This window comes from Contarinia nasturtii, unplaced genomic scaffold (genome assembly GCF_009176525.2).
Source record: "Contarinia nasturtii isolate CC-2019 unplaced genomic scaffold, AAFC_CNas_1.1 Cnas_scaffold_864, whole genome shotgun sequence".
Lineage (NCBI taxonomy): Eukaryota > Metazoa > Arthropoda > Insecta > Diptera > Cecidomyiidae > Contarinia > Contarinia nasturtii.
In genome coordinates this window covers 2,287,736-2,312,691 of record NW_022198211.1, presented here as the reverse complement: position 1 = coordinate 2,312,691, position 24,956 = coordinate 2,287,736, and the positions used below count along the sequence as shown (strand labels likewise).

The 24,956-nt window shown below is 34.7% G+C and overlaps 1 protein-coding gene across 7 annotated transcripts in view; it reads left to right on the top strand.

The window, feature by feature from the left end:
* LOC116342302 (myotubularin-related protein 4) overlaps positions 1-24,582 on the top strand; it is a 26,871-nt gene extending 2,289 nt beyond the window's left edge. Inside the window, exons 2-16 of one of the 7 annotated variants that reach the window (XM_031769830.1) lie at positions 14,195-14,266; positions 14,711-14,772; positions 16,638-16,761; positions 18,164-18,359; positions 18,431-19,405; positions 19,476-19,671; positions 19,747-20,234; positions 20,317-20,753; positions 20,820-20,975; positions 21,050-21,723; positions 21,821-21,949; positions 22,603-22,731; positions 23,215-23,414; positions 23,532-23,652; positions 23,731-24,582. In XM_031769830.1, the coding sequence (XP_031625690.1) occupies positions 14,200-14,266; positions 14,711-14,772; positions 16,638-16,761; positions 18,164-18,359; positions 18,431-19,405; positions 19,476-19,671; positions 19,747-20,234; positions 20,317-20,753; positions 20,820-20,975; positions 21,050-21,723; positions 21,821-21,949; positions 22,603-22,731; positions 23,215-23,414; positions 23,532-23,652; positions 23,731-23,931 (4,155 nt within the window). In that variant the 5' untranslated portion in view covers positions 14,195-14,199 and the 3' untranslated portion in view covers positions 23,932-24,582. Of the gene's footprint in view, positions 1-2,550; positions 3,645-14,194; positions 14,267-14,710; positions 14,773-15,474; positions 15,813-15,977; positions 16,218-16,457; positions 16,524-16,637; positions 16,762-18,163; positions 18,360-18,430; positions 19,406-19,475; positions 19,672-19,746; positions 20,235-20,316; positions 20,976-21,049; positions 21,724-21,820; positions 21,950-22,602; positions 22,732-23,214; positions 23,415-23,531; positions 23,653-23,730 lie in introns of those variants that run through there. The other 6 variants (XM_031769835.1, XM_031769833.1, XM_031769834.1 and 3 more) reach the window with 6 other exon arrangements.
* The last annotated feature ends 374 nt before the right edge of the window (positions 24,583-24,956 follow it).

Sequence of the window (24,956 nt, the reverse complement as noted above, 5' to 3'; positions counted from 1 at the left end):
TCTCTCTCTCTCTCTCTCTCTCTCTCTCTCTCTCTCTCTCTCTCTCTGCGTGTGTTGTTTATCACATGCCATTTTTCGATTATCTTTTGTTTGTATACAAACATGTGTTTTGGTTTCTGTTTTATTTTGTCTGCCAGCCAGAATGAATGTACTATTGAATAATACTATACACAAAAAAACAGCTTTTGTACAATCGAAACTTAAAACCAGAATTGATTGTGTGTGTGTGTTGACTTGGTCGTTGGTGAAGTTCGATCAACGTCCCTAATGCGCGACTATAGAAGTATTGGCGAAAAATAAAAGTGAATTCAAAGCGACAAAAAGCAAACCCTACATCTTGCTCATTGAAATGTTTTTTTTTTTCGTCAAGTATCTTCACTTATCGCAAACTCATGCGGCAATAGGTAATAAAGTGTTGCAAGTTGCGTACTTCATATTTGAATTTCAGAGCAGAAAAAACAACGACAAATGATCTGTCGTATATTGATGACGACGTTATTCTCTTCTATTTCTTGCTCATTTTCTCTTCTTGCATCTCAGTCTTGCTATAACATTTAAGCAACCTAGTAATTTCTAGTTTTTCAATGTCACACACAGCGAGCACACAAACAAGCATATAAGCACAAAGAGAAAACAAAATATAAACGCATAAATGTGAAGAAAAATAAATCTCGTGTGACTTGTGCACGCGTTATTTTTTTCTTCTTACAAATAAAAAGCGTAATCACCCGATTCTCTGTATTGCAAATTAAACGAAAATCTCTTACATGCAATCTGTATATCGTGCAATTCAGAAGCGTGTCAGAAATTGAACAAAATTAAATGAAACAAAAAAAAAACGCGAAAGAGAGTATGAACGAAAGAGTGAGTCGATTTGATTCAACGAGAGAGATAGAGAGAGAGAAAAACTCTTTGTTTGCTGCCGACCTATTTGCATTGGTATTTATTGCTGTCACACAGATGTGACTGTTATTGTTTTTCATATACAAACATACGCGACTTTGTGCATCCAGTTAGTTTTTGGCTTGTCCACACATACATTGGTCATTGTCGTTGCCGTTATTACTTGTGAGGTGCCATTTATCGAGAATCATTTTCATTGTTTTGTTCCGATAATTTGAATTTTGAAAATGAGCAAGGAAAAATGTAATTTATTATGATAACTTCCAGCTTCATTTTTTAACAGATAAAGAGAGAGCAAAAAGTGTGCAATTCCAAAATAGAACCAAAAATGAAAACAATAATAATCAACGGCAAGCGATCATTGTCTTTCACTCGGTTCTGTATTCATTGCAAATTGCCTTGTGTCGACTTCAGCCGTTTTTATTTTCTTTCATCTGTTTCGTACTTTTCTGTGTGCACTTTTTTCGCCTTTGTTTTTGTTTTCATTTCTATATGATTATTTATTTTCGTTTTGTCTGTTCCATTCCGTTCAATTCTTTTTTTATATACATCTTAATTGAAGTATAATATTTGTATGCAGATGTATTTGTGGTTACCTTGCCGCGATCTTATGCGGTCGTCACTGCCATACATACATTAAAATATTCAATAGCAATAAAAAAAAAAGCGCAGAGAAAAAACGCGTGTATTGTGAAAGAATGTGATATAAAAGAAAGAAGAATGCGAAAACACGAAATGAGCAACGATTGTATTGGTGTTATCATGACATAGACACAGTCATCATTTGGTCGTTCGCGCACGCACACAAATATAAGTGCATATTCAAGTACAAGCACACACCGTTACCGTGTACTGTTGCCGTTGGATTGTTTCTTGGCACGGTATGAGTTGAGTAATTTCTCCTGAGTCCATGCACACAATACACATAATAAAAGTCTATTAATTTTTCTACATGGAGAGAATGGTCGGCGTACACGATCGCATTCGATTCGTCGTGTGGTGGCCCATGCCGATAACAATGTTTGTGTGCACGCAACACTTCAATAGATATGTAAACGGTGTCGTTGTTTCAGTGATTATGTGAACATCGAATGGTATTGTTTATTATCAAACGGTCTGATGCGACCGCGATTTCTTCACGCTTTTTTCCATCATTTCATTTCAACTTTGCTGAATTCCAATCGTCTACATACACAAGTGATTGGAAAAAAAGAAGATAAAATCTCGTTTTACCTTCACATTGTCGTTGACTTTTTTTCACACCAAAACTAAATGATCCGATCCCAAGTGGCAGTGACCCAGTACATTGATGCTACGTTGTTTTGGTGACACAGTGTTTTTTTTTTACTTCTCATTGGTCTCACATAAATGTCGAGTGTGTGTTAATCGAATCAAGAAAACAACGATCCGACAATTATCACGTCGAGCTTTTAGCATACGTGCGCCAGTTTAATTTTGGTGGCGACAGATTTAAAGCTATTTTTGATGACAGACAAGAAGAAAAAAACGAGCTAAAACAAGTGCTCATTTATAATAATAGGCGAGAACTTTGCCATTTTGTGTTCGCCGACAAAAACGTTCATTAAATTCATAATTTAATGCATTTTCGATAGAATTCGTAACACGTATCGGGGATTTTCCTCGAAATTTCATATACGTATATTCAGAATTTTAGCAAAATCGTTTCCAATTCGACGAAATTAGTTTGAGTGTGTGCTGTAAAGTTTGATGTATCTTGGAATGTATATTGACATGTAAAAACCGACAATTTATAGAAAGTGCATAATCAGACCTATTTACGTGCTTCATAATATTTAATATGAACATTTTCATTTCGAAGAGGCAAAACAATCAATGAATGAAGTGTACAGTGGAGTTTTCGTTGCATGTGAAAAATGTGTTGGCTTACTTTTTTTATGTGATCAATGACACGTACCAAAGTGATGTGTTCACGTTGGATGAACAACAACGAATGAAATGGATGGATTCTTTCAATAATTTACCGATTCAAATGAAGTTTTTTAGCGGTACTTCCGTTGTTTGAATTCCAGTTGCAACATTAACGAGATGAGACGATTTTTATTCTGTGTTGTTGCAAAACATGCTAAACATCATCAGATAAAGAGGAAAAGAAATCAACAAAAACACATTGCAATTACATCCGAAAAGAGAACGGGAACGTTAAACGCATCGAAAAGCAAAAACTTTATATTTTACACACATCGTCTTGAACATTGACGAGCGAGAAATAAAGAAAGAAATGATCCAGTTTTGTATGTTTCATATAAAATGTGTAAAAGAAACTATTAGCTCAACGAATCGATCGAACAATAAATTATTACGATTCTACCCACACACATCGATACTAACTCACACACTTGAAAATCAATATATATATTTATATTTAAGTCGAACAAACTCGGTGAATATTTTGGTTCTTCTTCTTCAATTTCGTTGCGAGTTTTCAAGTTTTGTTATGATGAAAATTGAATGAGTCGACTGATGAAGAAGAAAGTCATTAAAAGCACTTCGTGTTAAATTACATTATATATCAGCAGTCAGTGAACCGTTTTGTTTGTATCGTTCATCATTATTATTGATTACAAATAATAAATAGAGCCAAACCGATAGTGCCGGTTTACACATACGAATTCAATTGAGACATTTTCTACTCAACAAATGAAATCGTTAAGATGCCGATTGCATTCGAATACACATCGCTGGATAATCTGGCTATTGATGTGAGTATAGTGGATCTTGTTTTAATTTTACCAAATATAAAAAATAAACACGAAATTCGATGAATTATAAATTCGTATAGTGGATCTTCTTTGAATGCCATAAATTGCAATGCATAAGGTTTTCTTTTAATGCCATACATTTCTTGGAAGTGAATAAAGCGTTGCAATATGAAATTCTCTGTATCTAAATCTGAATATATTCGGTGTTGGACGATTGTATTTGTGCTTTTACCAACTTACTCGAGGTCGAAATTATGTTAAAGGCTTCTTACCTCATTTAAACTTATATGTGTCGAATGAGTTTTATGTTTTCTCTTTATATTCTCACCAAAGTAAAACATGTATGTGTGTTCCTTGAGAAAATGGTTGCGTCATTGGTCGTTTGATTGAAATTGGTTCGGTGATACCAGATTTCGAAAATGGGATTAAAATCGTCTTCCGTTTGAAGAATACTTCACAACTCATTTGCATTGCATTGAGAATGATATTAACCTAGATTATTTGTTCGCATCTAACTTTGTTCAAGAATTTGTATATTTTCTTTGAACATAAGTCTTTCAACACTAAAATTTGTTGTTGTTGAAAATTAGCTGTTCTTTATATTCATGGAAAGTAAAGAGGACAATTGTGATCGATGTCATGGAAACAATATTAAAGAAACGTCGGTTGTCATAGTTCCTGCAACCCACGCACATACATACACTGATAAGTGCACGTTCATACATCTCCTTATTAAATGCATTCAGCAATTATTGCCATACAATTTAAAGAATAAATTGATTACGATTGATTACAGAAACTATTGCGCTGTCACGATGAAACTATTCTCATTTATTAAGATTCCACAAATTTGCCCGTAAATAATATCAGCAACAGCAACAAAATTCGATGAAATTGCTAATGGCAACCATACATCAATAATATAAAATTTAATAGCAGAGAGCGGTTCACGTTTATTGCTCTATGGCTCTATCGAGTCAGAAGCTCAGAATTGAAGTCTGTGAAACTTTAGCAACAAATCACTTTTACCTCCACTTTTTTTCTCTCTACTCCTCCACCTCCTCCGCTGCTGCCTTCTTCTACTTTTTCATCCAGCTCTCGCATTCGTTTCATATATTTTCCAATTCAGGTATTGTTCAAATGAATTCCGCTTTCTCGTCGGCCTTGTACAGTCTCGATAATTCCGTTGCGCTTTGTTTTCCCAAGTCAGTGGCATTTGGCATAATGCATGTGAATGTATATAAATCTCTTTCACTCGCCTGACTCAGCAGCAAATCATAAGCGTGAAACGCCTCCACGCAGCTATCATTAATTGTATCAAGAAAATGCAAGAGAGAAACAGAATAAAAGGATCACATTCAGGTCGTGCGAATTATACACATGTCAAAGAACGAAAGATATAGTGAATTATTATAAAATGCCATTTGTCTGTCCATATTCCTTTGGTTTTTTCCATCCATCTATCCCCGCTCTCCGGCCGCTCATTTTCATCGATGCTTTTTTTTATTATTCATGTTGCGAATCAGTGTCCAAGCCCACGTGACACTTTAGTATGATGAAGCAATTTTTTTCCTGTGTGCATTTCTTTCAATGCATAAACGTGTTTTCAATGCATAGTACTTTTTTTCTCGACGTTCAAAACCAATATTTTTTTAACGGAAATCAATACATCTCTATTGAGCCAACGGTATATGGGCATTAGATTTATTCGAGAAAGACGTCGGTATATTCATGTTCCGTTTCTATCGACTACGACTTGAGATAGATGCAATGCCCACGAACGATACCACGCATTCTATATTTGTGTTTGGCGTCCTATTTTCAATTTTTTTATAATTGTTTATACTCAAACGCCTACAATGTCGCGTTGTGTGTGTGCATATAAAATTCATTTCAGTCGATTGCCACCGTTGCCGTCATCTTTGTTGACACCGCCGCCGCCATCCATTCAATATATATCGAGAGCTAAATTTTCACAATGCACAATGTACCGCCCGTCGTCAGCGCTCACTATGTTCAGGTATAATCATTTTCATTCGTCGCAAATGCATTCAGCGCTTCAAGCTGTTTTCTGAATGAAGAGCAAGGAGATTTAACGAAGACAAACATATGTCATCAATATTGTTTATGCTCGTTTTGTACCGATTGCAAGCGGATACATTTAAAACCACACATGAACAGATTCGATGATAACTTATCCGTTTTGACTTCCGACCGATCGGTTTGTTTCTTTTTATTTTTCCTTATAGTCAAACATAATTATTTCATGGCGAAAAATGAATACACGTTTAACTCACAGATGAACAAATTTGTCCAACGAAAAGGATTATACGGCGAAAGAAATTTCCACACAAAAAAAAAAACAATAAAGAATTATTATTATTCACGGTAGAGGCATGCAACCTGACTGTGGCCTGAATGAAAAAAATTAAAGATATATACGCAATATACACCCAGCTATATTTGTGTGACTTGAAATATTATATGGAACACTCACACAATCGCTTCCAATAGTACTATGCACTGGCTTCGTCGTTAAAAAACCATAAATGTCTCGTATTAAATGAATGAAGCGTTTTTCAACGTTATAGCAAAGACCATGGAACTGTGTCATGGCTATTGTTTTTCCATATTACAAACGCAAATGTATAACGTTAGTTTAATGACAGAAAGTCGTAAAGTAACTAAATTCCTTTCAACAGGAATGATCCAACGCAGACACACACACACACACACGTCACTTTCAATATCGTTTCGTTTACTCGATGGAAAACAGTTTCATTTAACTTTGTTTTTATAAATCTGTGCAACATATCAACTTCATTTTGAATTTTATGTGCATAGAACTTACTCGTTCATTGTTCTTCTTGACTTTTCGTCAGCAAACTAAAGCTTAAGTTTTAGAAACTTTTTCTTGTTCAAATCTTCTTCAACTCGCATTCACTGTTGAATATTTAAATTGAAGGAAGATGTTGACTTTAATAGATGATGCATGAACAGTCACAGCATATGATTTATGGCAATCTCTGTGCTTTTTATAATAAAAAGATGTGAATTCCACTTCACGAAGGATAAATAATTAATAGACTATGGCAGTTGAATTGTGATGCAAAATCATCATTTGCAGCATGAAGAGAAAAGCTAATTACCTTGCAAAATGTAAACAATTCAATGGTTTGACATTGTGTAATCATGCAGTGATGGTGGAGAGAAAAGTGGAATAGCTTTCGAAATGAATGTTATTAACTGACAATGGCATGAAAACAAGATGTCAATTATAATTAGAAAGTGACACTTCATCAATTGGATGCGTTCAATTAAAAATTGACCATACAGTTATTGTGGCTCGCTTGATATGCCACCATACAAGGGAATGAATGAAAACCAGCTCATTGTGTGTATCTTATCGGGTAAGGATTTCATTTCGCAGCCACAAATAAGCATCAAATTCAATGTAGACACGAATTTATTGGATGAAATAAACTGAATAAAGGAAGATAACTTGTGATAGGTGTACCTAGTTTTCTTTTCTTCTGGTGCAAAATTGAATCTTTATTCTCTGCACACATGACACATATGATATGCCATTTTCCCGTGCACAATATCATTAATGTGTGCATCTGTGCGCCCGTTTTGAAGGATGTCACTTGCACAAGATAAAACATGTATGTTCTGTTACTTTTACTTTTGTAGAAGATTCTCTCTTCGTCACATATCTCAGCAGGGATATGTTTCTCGGTGGAACTGTGCACGATATGCCATTGAGTACATTGCCTTGCATGCAATTCTGTTAATCCTTTAGATTGCATGTTCTAAATTATTTGAAAATTACAAACTCGAGAGAGCAACAGCATGAAACCAGATGCAACACAAACACACATACACTCACACGCTGGTTGACATAAAGGTTTTACTAGAAAAAATAATGCTTTATCGTATGCATATGCAATGTCTTCAACGAAAGTTGAAAAAAAAAATGCAATGAAAGTAATGGAAAAAACTCACGATGCGATTGAAATACAACAGAGCTGATCAAACTTATGTATGAATTGAAGACATTGTTGTGCTTTCTGTTGAAATGCTGTACATGCAATGAGAGAAATAAATCAATTTAAGACACGCAAAAAACAAACCGCTCAACCAACCTCAGCTACATTTTTTCGCATATTATATACGAGTGTCATCCATTACTGTGAGCAAATTTTCATTTTATTAGCAATCAATTTGGATGTGTTTTTATTTATCATCAGGCTTTTTTTTTATGTTCGTTCGTTTAGTTGTTTATTTGTGTGTCAAGTGTGGCGTCAGTGCTCCAAGATAATTTCAATTTCATGCACGTCATATTGCCGCATTATCATTGACGGAGAGAGTGAAGATTTACAGTCCTAATGGATGAACTAGAGAAAGACAACATCATATTTTATAGAAAGAAGAAGAAAAAATTGTGAAATTAATTACAAGACAAGCGATTGGCAGCAATGCGTCAACTTGAATACTAAATCAAAAACAAAAACGAAAATTGCAATTGACATTATTCATTTTTTGTTGCTTCTTCGAGCGAATGGTGAAATATTCGATGTGAGCGCATCGCCTGGAATGGCTGGAATCGGAAGAATACCAAATAGATGGCCAAAAGGTCATCGCTTCACATGATTGAGTTTATCTCTCTAATGCGGCTGCCACACTCAAAATATGACGCTCATTGTTTTCGCTTTACTTGCTACATTTCTTTGGTTAGAGCAAGAGTTCAGAGTCTGCTGAGATTAAACGCACTCAAAAATACATCATTTGCTATTTTTAATTCATTTACGTTCGGCTCAGTTTTTCTCGCAAAGTGTGAGACCATTTATTTTTTGTCACATTTCAAACAACTATTATAGCGCCATTCAACACGGACATTTGTCATTTGCAAATTGCAATTAAACTTGTCAGCAGAATAAAATGATACCTACAGTATATACCTCCAGGATGCATTTAAATCGAGAAATACTATACGTTTTGAATAAAATCAAATGATAACAGAAGAAAAGAGCAATAAACAAATTGCATCATCAGCACACTACATAAATAAATCGACGGCGAAAAAAGCTGCGAAAACAGTTTTCAAACGTGATCGAATCGTAATCGAAAAAGCGAAATTGTGCAAAACGAATGTCATAAAAATTGAGATGCAATCGTGAAATTTTACATTGTTGCAACCGTTGTTGTTAACGATAATTTGTTTTTTTTTCTGAAAACTTTTTACAATTTATACGATGCGATAGAGAAATCAGATTGAATACATGTTCAACAAATTATATTATACATATGGCGTGAACTTTCTGATAAAATAAGCCACATCTTTTGAAAACAACAAAAAAAAAGAATGGTTTCTTATCAAACCGCAAAGTATTTCAAATGGGAATTTCCAAAGAAAAACAATATCGAATAAACAAAACCAATAAAATGCGGCTGCTGCTGCTGCTGCTTATCCTCATGTGGTGCACTCGTGCACTTCGCCACTGTTTGCTCATTTCGGATTTTGATTTCGAGTGCAACCAGTTTGCAATCAACTTGAAATCAAACAATGAACAAATTACAAAGTAAAGACAATTACGGAAGGTCAGTTTCCAACAATCGTACAATCACATACGAAATGATCATTTATTGAGCATGTACAGATACTTCTATGTACATGACGTATTTTGTTTAGTTTTCAAGTCATTGTATTTATATTGTACATTTTAAGCGCCTGCCTTTATTTGCATTCAATGTAAAAGTGTGTAAAAGAGAGAGAGAGAGAGAGAGAGAGAAAAAGTCCGTTCCCTTGAATTTGATTCATCTGACTGGCATAAATATCTATAAATAACTCTATTAAATGTTTTACAAATGCCGTAGGAAAATCAATCACGGAAGTAATATCAACGTGTACGTGTGAAAGTTTTACCGGCAATATACTGATACCTGTGAACAAAAAAAATGGAAAGAGATTGTAGAAAGTGTATGTGTGTTTGTCAATTGTGTCACGAGCATTGATTAATTTACACTTATTTGAATTTCAATGGCAACTATGGCTCATGAAAAATTAGAAGAAAATCAATCGGTTTGAATCATTAGTCGATGTCAAGCACTATATATCCATATAAGCCATGACGTGAATAATCACCATTTATATTTTTAAAAGATTCAATTTTTACTCCAAAAACTATTATGAATTTGGAAATTGATGAAAGAAAAACACAGACACACAGATTTTGTGTGAACACGTGCTCACGTTAAATAAATTTATTGCAAATTCAAGGTGAGAATGCCATCTGGATTTTTTTTATATTTTGGTTAATTTTTTTATCAGCAATTGTGTGCAAATGTCGTGTATCAAATTACCGGGAGACAAACAAACATTTATGGAATCTCATAATTGGAGCAAATATAAGATTACTCTGATATTTAATCAGACGAATCAACAAATGCTCGCTTCGAGTACCATATAGTAGCGTAGTTTAATATTGATACATGTAATAATTAATAGCCATCAGTGCAAACATGCCATTTAACGTCATACTAAATTATATGGTTTGGAGAAGAGAAAAAAAATATAATCGAATTGATGCAATCAACACACTGAATCAAAATCAGACAGATTCATGTCGGCTGCATCAGGCTGCTTTTTTTATTCTTCGTTTCAATATATATATATGAACAAGGTTGTTAAAGGTTAACTGGCTCACGTATTTTGATGCACCATACGCACTTCGTGCACATTTATACATTTTTTCCTCTAACGATCTGACTACAAATGCATTTTGTCATTTTCTCGCTTTCGTTCATTCTACTTTTTGCACGCTCTTTCTTCCCTCTTGCAAGCATACACACATATAGCCGTAATTGCAATTTAGAAAGCGAAACTGTGAATGTCGTGTGTGTACGCGAGGTGAGCTGTTGATATCAAGGCCGCATCGAAACTCGCTGACTCATATCACGCATCAAATTTGTTTCCTAAAATAAACTCAAACACAAAAAAAATCGCGTAATTCATGAGTGCTCGCTCTCTTTCTCTTTTATCAAAATTAAAAATGCATTTCATTACTAATTTTACCGATTCGACTAATTGATAATAATAAATAAATGTACATTTTCAATTTCCGCTGAATTGTTTTTCAATACGCTCCCGGAAAATGATTGTATTCATTTGAATTTTATGAAAATGACTTTTACAGAAAATTTAAATGATGCATGTGTTTTCATCTCCATCATTGCGAAAATTCGTTTGCAGTCAAAATGAATCATTTATGTGATTCAGTTCAGTATTGATTTGAATACGTTGAGCAAATGCACTCTGATTGCATTTAAAATGATAGAAAGAGTTCCCAGCCCAACGGAAAAGAGAGAAACCGAAAATCTATTCAGCTTTTAAATGTAATTAAATAGAGAAAAAACGACATTTTAAGTGAAAACATAAACTGTAAATCAAATACATAGCATATGGCGAAACAAACGAAGTTCATGTGCATAAAATATTGTAAATTATGCATGAAAAGTAAAATAAGCCAATGTCTGCACATGTTTTACAAATATAACAAATCAATCTGAAATGGAAAGCATACGTTTATTTATAGCACTGAGATAATACCAAATTCTATTTTACGCCATGAAATCTCAGATATTCCGCATCGAGTAATGGTGTATAATTTTCCGAAATCCATTTCACTTGAGTTAATTGACGCCTTAACAACAATCCAAAACCATCTTCCCCGCAACATTTAAGCTCACGAGATGAATTTTATCCATCGCATTTCGAAAATACTTGAAGTGTTATGATTGAAAACGGTACATAGTCGAGCTTACTATCATTATGTTATATTTCAGTTGCGTTCGTTAAATGAAAAAGATGTTTCGAATTATACAAATGTTACGTTATTTACATGCTTGTAATCAGAAAACAGTAACAAATGAACACACGAAGAGTTCACAGAGGAGTTCAGCAACTATTTTCCAATACTTCTTATTATGTATACATGTATCAATTGCATCTTATGCGTTGAATAAATCGTTGTAATTTTTTCCAAACAAAAGAAAAACTTGCAAAACTAAATGCGCTATTTATACTTCTCACCTCTGACTTGTAACGTTCGTCGGCTCTTTTTTTTAACTCCCTTTCGCTTCGATATAATTAGCATAATTAAATAGTAATTATTTCATTATTTTTTATTTATTTTAAGTATACCGGCCACTTTTGTTGGATTTATTTTTATACTCGACGCTTTTTTAAACACTCTGACTCTGGCAATGCAAATGAAATTCGTTCATTTTATGATTATAGCTACGTTTTTTTTTTGTTTAAAAAACGAAACGCCCAGATTACCCGAATTTATCTCTGGTGTGAAAGAAATTGGCCCAGTTGTGATGATGTCATATATATTAATTTTACAGAAATGTATAAAATCGTAGCCAAAAATAAGAATAAAGATACTATGTTTGAAGCAATATCACCGTCAAATGCAATCTCAAGTTAGCAATTTTTTTCTGGATTTGATATTTTCCGTTTGCTTTTCAATTTTTGGTTGAAACTGATTACTACAAAAATGTCTACACCAGACACCGAAGGAATTTTTATACTTCATCAAATGTTGTGGCTGCAAAATAATTTTTTGTCCGTTTTTAAATGATTTTTTTTATATTTGTAGTAAATCCTTCGATCAACGTGTACTCATCTTTTTTCCCTTTGCATTGGCCGCAAGTTTTACTCGATAGAATTGACTACATCGTAAAATATATTGACATGAAAGCGAGCCATTCATCCATATAGCAACGAATTACGTAATTTTACACCGAAAATTCGGATGTTTTTTTGTGTTGTATGTTTGTTTCGACGGGTTTGTTAAAATTTGAAATTCATGGAATTGAGTTCTGAAGAAATAAAATGTATGTGGTTTTTAGCCTCGATTTTTTTTTTGTTCAATCACGTGGAACTGTAAATCGAACGAAAGTAAATGAATGTATATATAGCAATTTAAATGTGGTGTTCAGTTAATTCTTTCACCCTTATGCAAATGTGGCGTTGATATTTTTTGTGTGTGCAATTTTTCTTCGTTTCTTTTCATTTTCGTTTATATTGTTTTCGTTTGTTTCTTTTGGGTCAATGTATTGCTTACAATAACCTGTATTTTTAATTCATTCCATTCCTTGATCGGCGCGTACATTTCGTATGGATGAATTTCGTTAACAATTAAAAATCGACTCAGCAATTTAGGCAATTTTATTGATAGAATTCGATTTGGAATATAAATGGGAAATTTGACATTTATTGACGGCACAAATATGCAGTTAAACTGGATTTAAAGCGATCAAAAACTAGAGTGAAAAAAAACATTTGATCAGCTTAGTCATAACAATCGAATGGTGTTGATTTATCGAACAAGCCAACGTCAATCATTAAAAAAAGAAATTAACCTCCGCACACAAATACATTCACGAAACAAAAAATATCTCCATGCTGCCCCACGGCAATACACACATATTTCAATTAATAAACAACTAAAACACATAATTGCATGTTTTTTCTCTCTTCTTCATGCCAAACAACACTGAGAAGAAGAAAAAAAAACGCGAAGAAAGTGTCTGACACAAAATAACAATCTCGTTAAATATTTAAAAGCATTGGTTCAGTTTAAACTTGACTAACCGTACAACACGTAGAACAACTATATTGAAAAATATGCACCTGTATATGAACACCTGAAGTGAGTAAAAAAAGGAGGAAAATACCAACAGAAAATAAGAAATTTTATACCGAAATGGAGAAAAAACCGTTGATGGATTACTCGATTTAAAATTAATAGAAGGTCAGCACTGTTAAATTGCTTTTCGTGCTCACTGTGTGACAACCAATCAGTAAATTGTTTTGCAAGCGTGCGTTTTTTTTTCTCTCTAAAACAAATCGTTCTTTGCGGTTTTGCCATAAAACTTGGTGTCGATCAAAAAGTGTTTTGATTACTTTGTCATTAACGGTTTAAAAGCAACTCAAACACGTACACAATGTGCAACTCAACTTTTGTTGCCCCCTTTTTCATATCAACATTTATTATGTCATTGCTTGTTTTGAAGCTAGAGCGAAAGGTTCATCATACCGACGTGTTATCAGCGATGTCTGTATGTTTACGTTGACACAAAGTATTTGCATTGGATTAGAGTGAAAATGTTATTAAATAGGTGAAGCACAACGCATAACGAACACACACACACACACACAAAATGCCATTACTTTAATTGTTGCTAGTGATAACGATAAAATAACATCAATTCACTTATATATATAACGCGAACGCGACATCAAACCGATCATCGGACTAATGAATAATGCGTTGGCCCAATACGAAACAAACCCATATTAAGGGAATTGATGGAAAATTAAAACAAAAATGCAACCGATTATATTCCGATTTATGATTATATTTAGATGTACTTGTTGCACATATAATTTCATGTTTCTCTCTAAGAAATAGAACTGAAAAATTATATATAAATGTTGGTTGGGAAAAAGATTTGATTAAAATTTCATTCTTCGATCCTAGATAAAATGAATAATCGACAGTTTGGTTTTAGACCCATTCGATTGCCTATGAATGGCCATCAAAGAGTACCTCGTAAGTTCCTGACAAATTTATCTCTTCGTTTTCGTCTTCGTATTCGTCTTCGTATTCGTCTTCGTATTCGTCTTCGTATTCGTCTTCGTATTCGTCTTCGTATTCGTATTCGTATATATATATTGGTTTTGGGTAAAAAAGTTTTAAATCAAATCATTGATTTGTGATTTGTTTTGTTGATTTTCAAATCATTTGATCTCAAATCTAAGAGCCCTGGATTGCATAATATGCCCACGCATATTGCAATATTACCAGTAGGTGGTGCCAGCATATGCTATATTGGGTAACCCTTTTCGTATCTACGCAGAGAGATATATTCAAATCCAAACCATCGCCATTTTTGATGTTTAAAAAGTGTCATTTTGCCTAATGATCCTATGAAAAATTAGACTCAATAAGCAAAACAAACTTCCAGTTGTCATTTACATAACCTTATTTTCTCAGTGTTTAATATACGAGATCCATATAGGAAGCAATGCATATTCAACTCTTTGTTAAAATACAAGGTAAATGCGTTCAGATTCTATTTTCATGTTAATAAATAAGTTAAAATAGGATATATCATAAGAAAGAACGTTTTTATCATTGAGGACTTTTTTGATTTTGGAAAATTTAAAGTGATTCAGGAAGATTTGAATATTTTATCGTTGTGCCTACGAGGGCTGTCTTTTATTTATTGAGCCTTGACGATATTAGTCCCTTGTGGGAAATTACTGACTGACTAAACAGTTAACTAATTTGGGACGTTTTTGGCTGAAGCCAACTGAGATTGAAGTTGTTTTAAGTTGATGACTTCTTTTTGTTCCCGAGCGTGAAGAAAAAACTACATGGTCAACGATTTTTGACACCAGAAGAAGCAGTTGATACGTTCAAAACACACGTTTTTGAGATATCTCTTTCGGAGTGGCATGAATGCTATGACAAATGGTTTCGTCGAATGCGAAAGTGTATCGATCATCACGGAGAATATTTTGAAAAACAATAAAACCATTTTCAATAATAAATTATTGTTTTTTCTTCATTAGGCTCAATAATTAAAAGACAGCCTACGTATCCCCTAGATTGATTGGTGTACTGTAGTTTGTATATATAGTAGTTAGTTTATTAACGCGTCGAAAAAAGTATATAGAATGGATCGTTTATATATTAGTTAGTTTAACACACATTTTGGAAGCAAATAAATCAAAAACTTATTTTTAAAATTAAAGTAGTTCGACCAGGCGCCATTCAAGCCCAACCTGGTGGTATACAGCAACCACCGATACCGCCACCACCGATATTCCAACCACACATATTTCAACCACCGATACCGCAAGCACCGATACCAGCACAACCATCACCATCATCATCATCATTATCATCATTATCTGTACCAACTCCACCAACTCCACCAACTCCACAACCTCCACCACCACCTATTCCAACACCTCCATCACCTCCAGCACCACCAATACCCATTATTATTCCACCATCAACATTTCCTTTCGCGGCATTAATAGAGAACCAGCAATTAAAATTAGAAAATAAAAGATTGCGAAGACAAGTGGTAATCAAATCCTTCCTACTAAATTTCTGTTTTAAATAATGCGTGCCAAGTTTTACTACATAGAAAAATTGCGTCTATTATAGAAAGTTGTCATTTTATTGCACGCCTAATTTCGAAATCTAATTTCTAAATCTCTCATTCAAATGTTTTTTTTTTTTCACTTAGAACGAAAACAAAAGAAAAAATTCAAGCGATCGCGAACATCCACCCAAAAAAAGACGAGACTTCGACGAAGCTGGTTCATCCAGCCAATAAATTGACAAGATTAAATAAAAAATCGCTCAAAAATTTAGTAGGGAATACACCATAACACAAATAAGTAGGGAATTTCAATTAATGCGATTGTATTGGCCGTACACATATGAAATAAAATCACTGTGACCATTTGACCCGTAACACAAACAAGTAAGCTACAAAACGTTCACTACATTGAACGATTCAATTACAAAATAGTTGTTGAATTTAGCTCATCACTGATTATGCGTTGAATAACATCGTCAATAAGATTTGATGTGTGAGAGCTAAACGAACTGTATGAATTCAAGTGAAAAAACCCTCAGCATTTCATTTTAATTAATCAATTACTGTCGGAGTTGCGAATGATGTCCGTTTTAACCTGAAATATTCACTTGCATTGATAGTTTGTTGTTCGAATCAATAATGAAAAAGTTGTTTATACAAGTCGCGATTAAATTGAAAAAAATTTCAAATGTTTGTTTCCTCATTTAAACATTTACCGTTTTATTTTTGCTGTATTGAAAACGACACTTTTTTCCTCATGAAAAAACTGATTTTTTAAATTTTTTTTTTTTTTTTTTTAAACAGAAAGTCATAATGGAGGGAGATGGTTCACCGTTATCTTCATTGTGCATGGTTCGTGCAGCGGAATTATTTCCTAAACCAGAACCAGAAAAAGAAGACGAATCATTAAAAGTCCCTTTCACCGAATGTAAGTTGAACTAAAAAAAATATTTCCTTTGCTGTGCGCAAAGAATGTTCTTGAAGTACAGTACGTTTTTTATATAGAGTCATCGATTCTTTAGACAAAAACACATACATTTTATTTAGTATCTAAGCTACGGCGCACACAATCAATATTTAATCCAGTCACCGTCTTTCTCGACCACACGGGCACATCTTTTGGGCATATTTTGCTCAAATTTTCAGCATATTCGCGTTGAAAACCTTTCCACTGGCGCTGAATGAATGAACTGAGCTGCTTCAAATTGCGGTGTGTTTTACCACGAAGCCTTGCCTTAATATAAGCCCAAACATTTTCGATCTGATTGCAATCGGGTGACTGTGGTGGCCAGTTCATTTGTTTAATGTCATTTTCCTCCTTCCAGCGGTGCTGAGACCACTTTTGTGTTTTGGATCGTTGTCTTCTAATCGAAGCCAATTTGAATTGCCGTTGCCATGGAACTTCTTGGCGTTGGGTAACAGTGTCGATGAATAAAGTTGGTTCATCCTCACGGCGTTTGGAATGCCCGTGAATACGGTCAACTTTTCAAAACCAGCTTCACAGAAGCAACCATAAGCATGGACCTTTTTCGGATGCTTTACCGTGCGAATGACCACTCTCTTTTCGGCTCTAGACTAGGCATGGGTAGTTGCTATTCAGCAGCCAAAAGAATGACTCGTCAGTGTATATAACTTCGCTCCAATCTCTTGTTGAATTTTGCATTGCCCAGTCAATGCGTTTTTCTTCTGGTTTTCAGTCAAAAGTAATTTCTTCAATTTACTGCGATAACGAACACCGGCCACATCTAATCTTTTCTTGACAGTGGAGCGCGAGACGTCTAATTTAAGACGTCGTAGCCGTTCAACACCTTGGCTCAGCGACATACCTGGATTTTGATCGAACAACTTGACTACCCGTGGCGAGGAAGCTCGTTTGGCTTAACATTGGGTCGATCATTCACGTTTTTTTCGTGCTTATACTGCTGGATTCACTTTGTTACGAACCCTCTTGACTTTTTAGTGTGTTTTGTCACTTTCACTATTGACCATTTTGGTCCAAACTGGTGCAAAAGTAAAAAACTGCTTCAAAACGTTTTGAAAAATGTTTGGAATTCATGTTTTGATTGCACAACAAACACTGTACTGATTTGCGAACTGCCAAATTTGTTGTGCGTCGTAGCTTAGAGTGCCATCTAGCGACACCAAAAATATTTTTAAGATATTTGAAATTTTTGTCAAAAAAATCGATGAATCTATATAAAAAACCTACTGTAATGAAAAAAATCCATAAAATGAATGTGTGCATAAAATATCCCATAAAATATTTTACATTGCAATGCAAACCGTATAAAAATCAATTCTAAATTCCGATATTCTTGGTGTATTTTCAGTGTCCGGCGAGTTTGTGCGTTATATTGGACGAACTGATGACGGCATATTAGCTTTATCAAATTATAGAATTTGCTTGAAATCACAGACATCAGCACCTGAAACCGAAATCTCAATACCGCTTGGGGTTATTGAATATGTTTCTGTACGTGATTTATTTCAATTGGTGGTCAGCTGTAAAGATGCATCTACGTTTAGGTGAGTAAACAAAGAAAAAATGAAACGGATTTAACGAGTACAAGGTGATATATTCGATTTTTCTTCCACAGATGTACATTTCCCTCATCAGAACAGGCGTCCGAATGGCAACGAAGAATAACATTGTTCGTTGGTGTTCCAACAAGTTTGGAAACATTATTTGCATTTTCGTATTACGCTTGGGCATCAGAACAACTACCAAATCCAGACAATGAATGGCTGGGCCGCATGCAACGAGCCAACAATTATGATGAAGATTTTCGACGAGAAGTTCGGCGCTTGGAATTCAATACATGTGCATGGCGAATATCAACGGCAAATGTTGATTTTAAATTATGTACATCGTATCCACGTCTTTTATTAGTTCCAATGTGCATCACCGATGAAATATTAACAAATGTGGCCACATTTCGAAGTGCACGACGTATTCCGGCCGTTGTTTGGCGACACAAGGCATCCGGTGCTGTGGTCGGACGATGTAGTCAACCGGAAGTCGGGTGGTTGGGATGGCGTAACCCCAAGGACGAACAATTGCTGAAAGCAATCGCCGATGCGTGTGCATTTGATGGTGGTGAAATAAGCAGACGACATACAGCAAATGTGAATAATACAAGTGAAACCAGCAGTACCGATGAAAGTCATGAGGAGGTTGTATTGGACGAAGTGAAGAAAATTTTAATCGTTGATGCACGATCTTATGCATCTGCTGTGACAAATAGGGCACGCGGTGGTGGCTGTGAATGTGCTGAATACTATCCATGTGCGGCGATTGAATTTATGAACTTGGGCAATATTCATGTGATAAGAAAAAGTTTTCATGCTTTGAGAGCACTCGCTGCATCACCAACCGATTCACAGAGTTGGTTTACCGCCCTGGATCGAACGATGTGGCTATCACATTTAGCTGGTTTGATGCAATCGTCAGTGCGAATATGTCATGCAGTCGAACGTGAGGGTCGTTCGGTTATCGTTCATTGCTCCGATGGATGGGATCGAACACCACAATTGGTATCAACTGCACTGCTATGCCTTGACCCCTACTATAGGTAAGATATTGTTATTGTTTTTTAAAGAACTCGAAAAATTACCGAAACAAATGTCTCATTTTCCGAATAGAACCGTTGACGGATTCCGAGTTCTAGTCGAACGAGAATGGTTAAGCTTTGGACATAAATTTGCCGATCGAATTGGTCATGGGCCTGGATCCGATGAAACAAACGAACGATGTCCGGTATTTTTGCAATGGTTGGACTGTGTACATCAAATACAAAAACAATTTCCATGTAGTTTTGAATTCAGCATGGCCTATTTGGTATGTATAAAGAAGGAAATCCCAATGCGATGATTGGAAATTAAATGTCTCTCTTTGTGTATTTTTATTTTGCAGATAAAATTAGCGCAGCATGTATTCTCGTGTATGTTTGGCACATTTTTGTGTAACACATACAAAGAACGGGTCGAAGCATCAGTATTTGATCGCACGTATTCAGTGTGGCCTTTTCTGTCTGGACCGATGTACAAAAATCCACTGTATATACCAAATCGTGAGCAAGTATTGTGGCCCGCATATCATATAAGCAATTTGTCATATTGGGCCGAAGTGTATTCAAGTAGTTTTGGTAACCAAAATCAAAGTGATAGCTCGATGACAACAAGCATCTCACCATCGGCACCAGTCGCAGTGGCAACGGCAAGCGTTGGCACATCAATTGTAACACCGAGCACAAATGATGTATCCAATTCGGAGCCACGTAGCCCAATGATAAAAACACGTTCATATGGTGATTTACAAAATTTACAAACAACCGGATGCAATGGCATTTCAAATGGAATGATTCGTCGTTCAAGTGATCCAAATATGACTGCAGATACGCAGTAAGTATTAATGAGCAAAAACCAAAAAAGAATTTAAAAAAAAGAAACTTGTCTTGTTTCTTTTCTCTTTGTGTTTCCACAGTTTCAATATGAATTTATCGAATGAGCCGTCAATCGAAACGTTGCCCGAATTTTATGCCAACGGAGCGAATGTAGTCGATATGAATGTGATAAATGATCAAACGATTGCAAATTTTTGCAGTGATACAGTCCGTGAATTAAATAATTTAACCGAAGAATTACAACAGACAGATTTGGGCGAGATTTACATCCGTAGCAATCATCATGAGAATAGTAATCAAATCAATAGTTTTAGTAATAGAATTATGGACAGAGCATTAAGTTGCAGCAGTAGAAGTGTTCATGATGATGGAATTGCAAGTGTTCAAACTTCAAGCGAAGGTTTTATAAATAGTCAATCAAATGCTCATTGTTCCATCATCGATCATAATTATGCGATTCCGAATCATCACAATGGTACTGTAATTTCAAATAAATTCCGTACTGAAACCGAGATTGGTAATATAAATTGTGATGTCGTTGATTCTAGTCCATTTTATACTCAATTCAATAAACATCATTTAGAGAATAATTTGGACGACAATGAGATGAGTAGGGTGTCACGAACAGAGAAACCGACGCACGCCAACGGTAGAGACAACGGCAGAGAAAGTAGTGAGGGTACAAGAGAAGATGACTACCGTGTTGCCTTGTGCATGTTACAAAGTGTCGATTTAAGAGGTTAGCGCACCATTGATACCATCTTTTGAAATGGACTTTTTTTAATTGTTTTTTTTTAAATTATTATCCAACAGACACATCACCACTTTCATTCTCACCAATGAATGCACAAACACAATGGCATGGCAATATCGAAACCAGCACTGACACCTTAGTTCCTGTTGATACATTAAGTTCTGATTTGGCCGAAGATCAATTGCGTTCGGAGCTATCAACCGCCATTATTTCACAGTCAAGAGATTTAGCGACATGTGAAAATGGCATCGAACTGGCACGAAATAGCATTTTACCGGAGGTTTATGTAAAGTCAAAATCCCTTCCAAACGGTGCGAGTGCATTAAATACGATGGATGAAAGCATTTTAATTCATCCCGAACAAAATCGAATGGACATTTCAAATGGCGTTAGTCGCAATGAGTCAAATCAATCAACTACTGTGCCAAATGGAAATATGTCGTTGTATCGACGTAGGCGTAATTCATTCAATTCAAAGCCATCACCATGGATTACTGATATGGCCACAACCACATCAAATGTTCGCTCCGACAGTGTCTCACCAAACACAATGAACAATTCAAAATTTGTACTATCAAATACATCACGTTCATTGATCACGCCCACATCAATTCGAACGATCAATACACCATCACAATCGAACAATATTTCGTTGATTTCATGTCCCGATGGATTGGCGCACGCGCTCAACGAACAAAATCTGAGACTACAACAAATTGTACTGGATCATAAGGTAAGCCACCTGGGCTTTACTTACTTTGACCAAAATCAATGTTTTTTTTTGGTATTGAATTCGAAATCTGAAACTAAATTGCATTTAAATTCATTAGAATCGAGAGGAAGCGTTACAAAGGGAGCTACAAGTATTACGATTAGAACTCATACGAAAACGAAGCTGTCCAAATTGTAGCAATGGCCAGACGAACAATGGCACAACAACAAGTGTTGTTGATGAAACCGTAAGTTTATAGGAAAATATTCTGAGTTTGTTTTACACTTTTCCTCCAAAATATCTCAAAGCACTCCATTTATTATATTCTCCTCATTTTGAAGGGATTTTTTTATGTAATTTTACAAGAAAAAGAACATAACGAGGCGGTTAAGAGAACATTCAATGTACACTATTTATTCCATATACTATAGTTTAGTTGATCTTGCACCAATTTATTGTTATTACTACCAAAACTATAGTTAGGTTCAATTTATGAAACAAAATATGTGTGTTCTCTCTCTCTCTCTCTCTCTCTCTCTCTCTATACATATATAAATCCTCATGTCTCAATGTTATTCGTGTCGATAAGGATGAATTGGTATTTTCTTTAAATCTTTCGTTTCATACGAACTTTGAAATGCTATCGCATTACTAAGAACGTTTGATATTCAAAAAATTATGCAACGAATACGTAGGAAAAGTATAATTTTATTCTTGGGATTATGTTTTCCGTCTCTTTTTTGCAATTTTTTCATTTGTAGAAGATCTTTAATTTTATTTTTTCCTTTCTTTTTTTCCGTTCGTTACACCCCAAAACAAAACTGCAACGTTGCAATTTACGTGAATATTCCCATTTTGATTTTGAAAAAAATACAAATGTTGTGGGGAATGAAAAAAAAGGATGACGATGATGAATCGTTAGTGGCAAATTCTGATAATAGCGGTTCAGTGAGATCGCGACAAAGCTCTGAGGGTCCATCAACTGATGTGTTACCAAAAACATACAGTTGGGCTAGCTCAAAGTCGGCGGTTAGTTGCACCATTTTACAAGCGATTTAACTTATTTTTTTCTTCTTTGGATTATAACTTGTAGAATTTAATTGTTTTCACACGAAATGTTGCTCTCTAACTACATTTGAGTATTGGTATTATATCATATCATAAAACGTTCAGAAAGATCATGTAGAAATTCAAAACGAAGTTGAATAAAAAAAACTACTGATTTAAATTATGTTAAACGCCGGCCAAATATAACAAATGCATGTACTTCTGAAAAGCAGACGCTAATAAAATATGCATACTTTTGTATTTAAATAAAAATGTTATTTTTTTTTCATTTGGTATTATTTGAAATTGTTTGCATGAGTTAGAAATGAGTTGGCTTTTTTTGTGCATGATATTCCAACCTGTTTAGATACGCATACGTAAATAATTCCATTCTTCACACTGCACCAAACTGACCAAAACATAAGATACTTGAAAAAAATTGTTTCTTCTTATTTCATCAAATAGAATTCAATGTTTGATAACGGAGCGGAAAGTGCATCGATTTGTTCGTGGGAAGCGGTTGATGAACGAAGCGGGCCAACATCTGGTCTAAATTCAGCAAATGCATTATCATCAAGTGTTTTATGGGTGCCCGATCATGCGGTTAGCAAATGCACGCACTGTCACACGGAATTCTGGCTCGGAAGACGAAAACACCATTGTCGGTTAGTGTCAATATAGCAATTTCGTCTCTTTTCATAAAAATCAATGGCACTATAAGAAATCATTTATTCAATATTAAATTATAAAAAGTTAATTGAGAAAAAAAATTCATTTCGCAGATCATGTGGACAGATATTTTGTGCTGATTGTAGCGAGCATTGGGCAGCTTTACCGTATGAATGCTTTAGCGGTCCAGTTCGTTTGTGCGGTGCTTGCTATCAAACAATTTCAAAGGGTCAAGTAAGTTGTATCCACACTAATGAAAAATGTGCCAGAAAAGAAATCCAATAATAATATAATTTTTTTCTTTTTCAACAGAATCATGAACAAAGCCAAAATAGTACAACATATGCCCAAAGTAGTTCGATGTTATCAACAGAAAGTCGCAATACAACCCAACACTATCATACAAATGGAACGACATCGTCAGCAACCACATCATTGGAACCTTGCAAACACTCAATGAGTAGTACGAAAAATGACCAAAGTCCCACAAAAGCGACCACAGTCACAAATTGATTAACTAGACGACGCAGCTAAACCAAACTACCGTTAAATGAACAACAAATGTTCAAATTCAACCGACCGACCAAATCAATTGTCGATGTAATTTACGATCTTGGTACAAAGGGATAAAAGAAAATGAATGCAATGTATCCACAATGGATATTAGTGACATTATATTGTTTTAGAATCGCCAAAAATATGTTTATTCACTTGACCGTCTGCGATATTCAAATGAATCAATTGTAATAATTAATTTATACGTATTTTAATTTCATTTTCTCAACATAGACAAATTGTTGATATACTATATTCATCGTCAGATTGTTCAGTCGCATAAAATAAAAGAAAAACAAACATACAGAATTATAAGTGATTTTACTAAATCAGTAGGTGAGTTTGGCAGGGACTAAAATTATTGTAAATAGCTTTTGTTTGCAATTTTTTTGTGTTTTGAACTTGGATGGGGAATTTATTCAATTGATAAGGGATATTTTTGTTTTGAAGTGGCGAAATGGACAAATAAATACAATAAACAACAACAATTAGACAGATTCACACTTTTGTTGATGGTGAATATATATTAAATTGATGAACAAAGAGAAACATTGTGACATTTTGTAGGTTAGTTTGTCGAAAATAAATCGTTCTCCTTTTATGCATGATAAATTATAAAATTAAGTACATTTCATGAAATTGATAATATAAAAATGTCTACTCTATTTAATGTATAAATAAAACGTAAAACTTCAATTTAATGATTTAAAGTAAAAATGTTTGTGTTGTTTCTCATATATTTTCAACAGCCGTTTCATCAGACACAATCTTCTCTACGGGTTAAAATTGATTGTGTCCGTGTGTGGAGTGGTTTTTGGGTGGTTTCGATTCTGTGCTCATGTTATGGAGAGAAAAAAATGTTTTAAATCAAATCATTGATTTGTGATTCGTTTTGTTGATTTTCAGATCATTTGATCTCATATCTGAGAACCCTGGATCAATGTAGGAATATGATGGAGTTTTATTTTCAACCAAAAGTATGT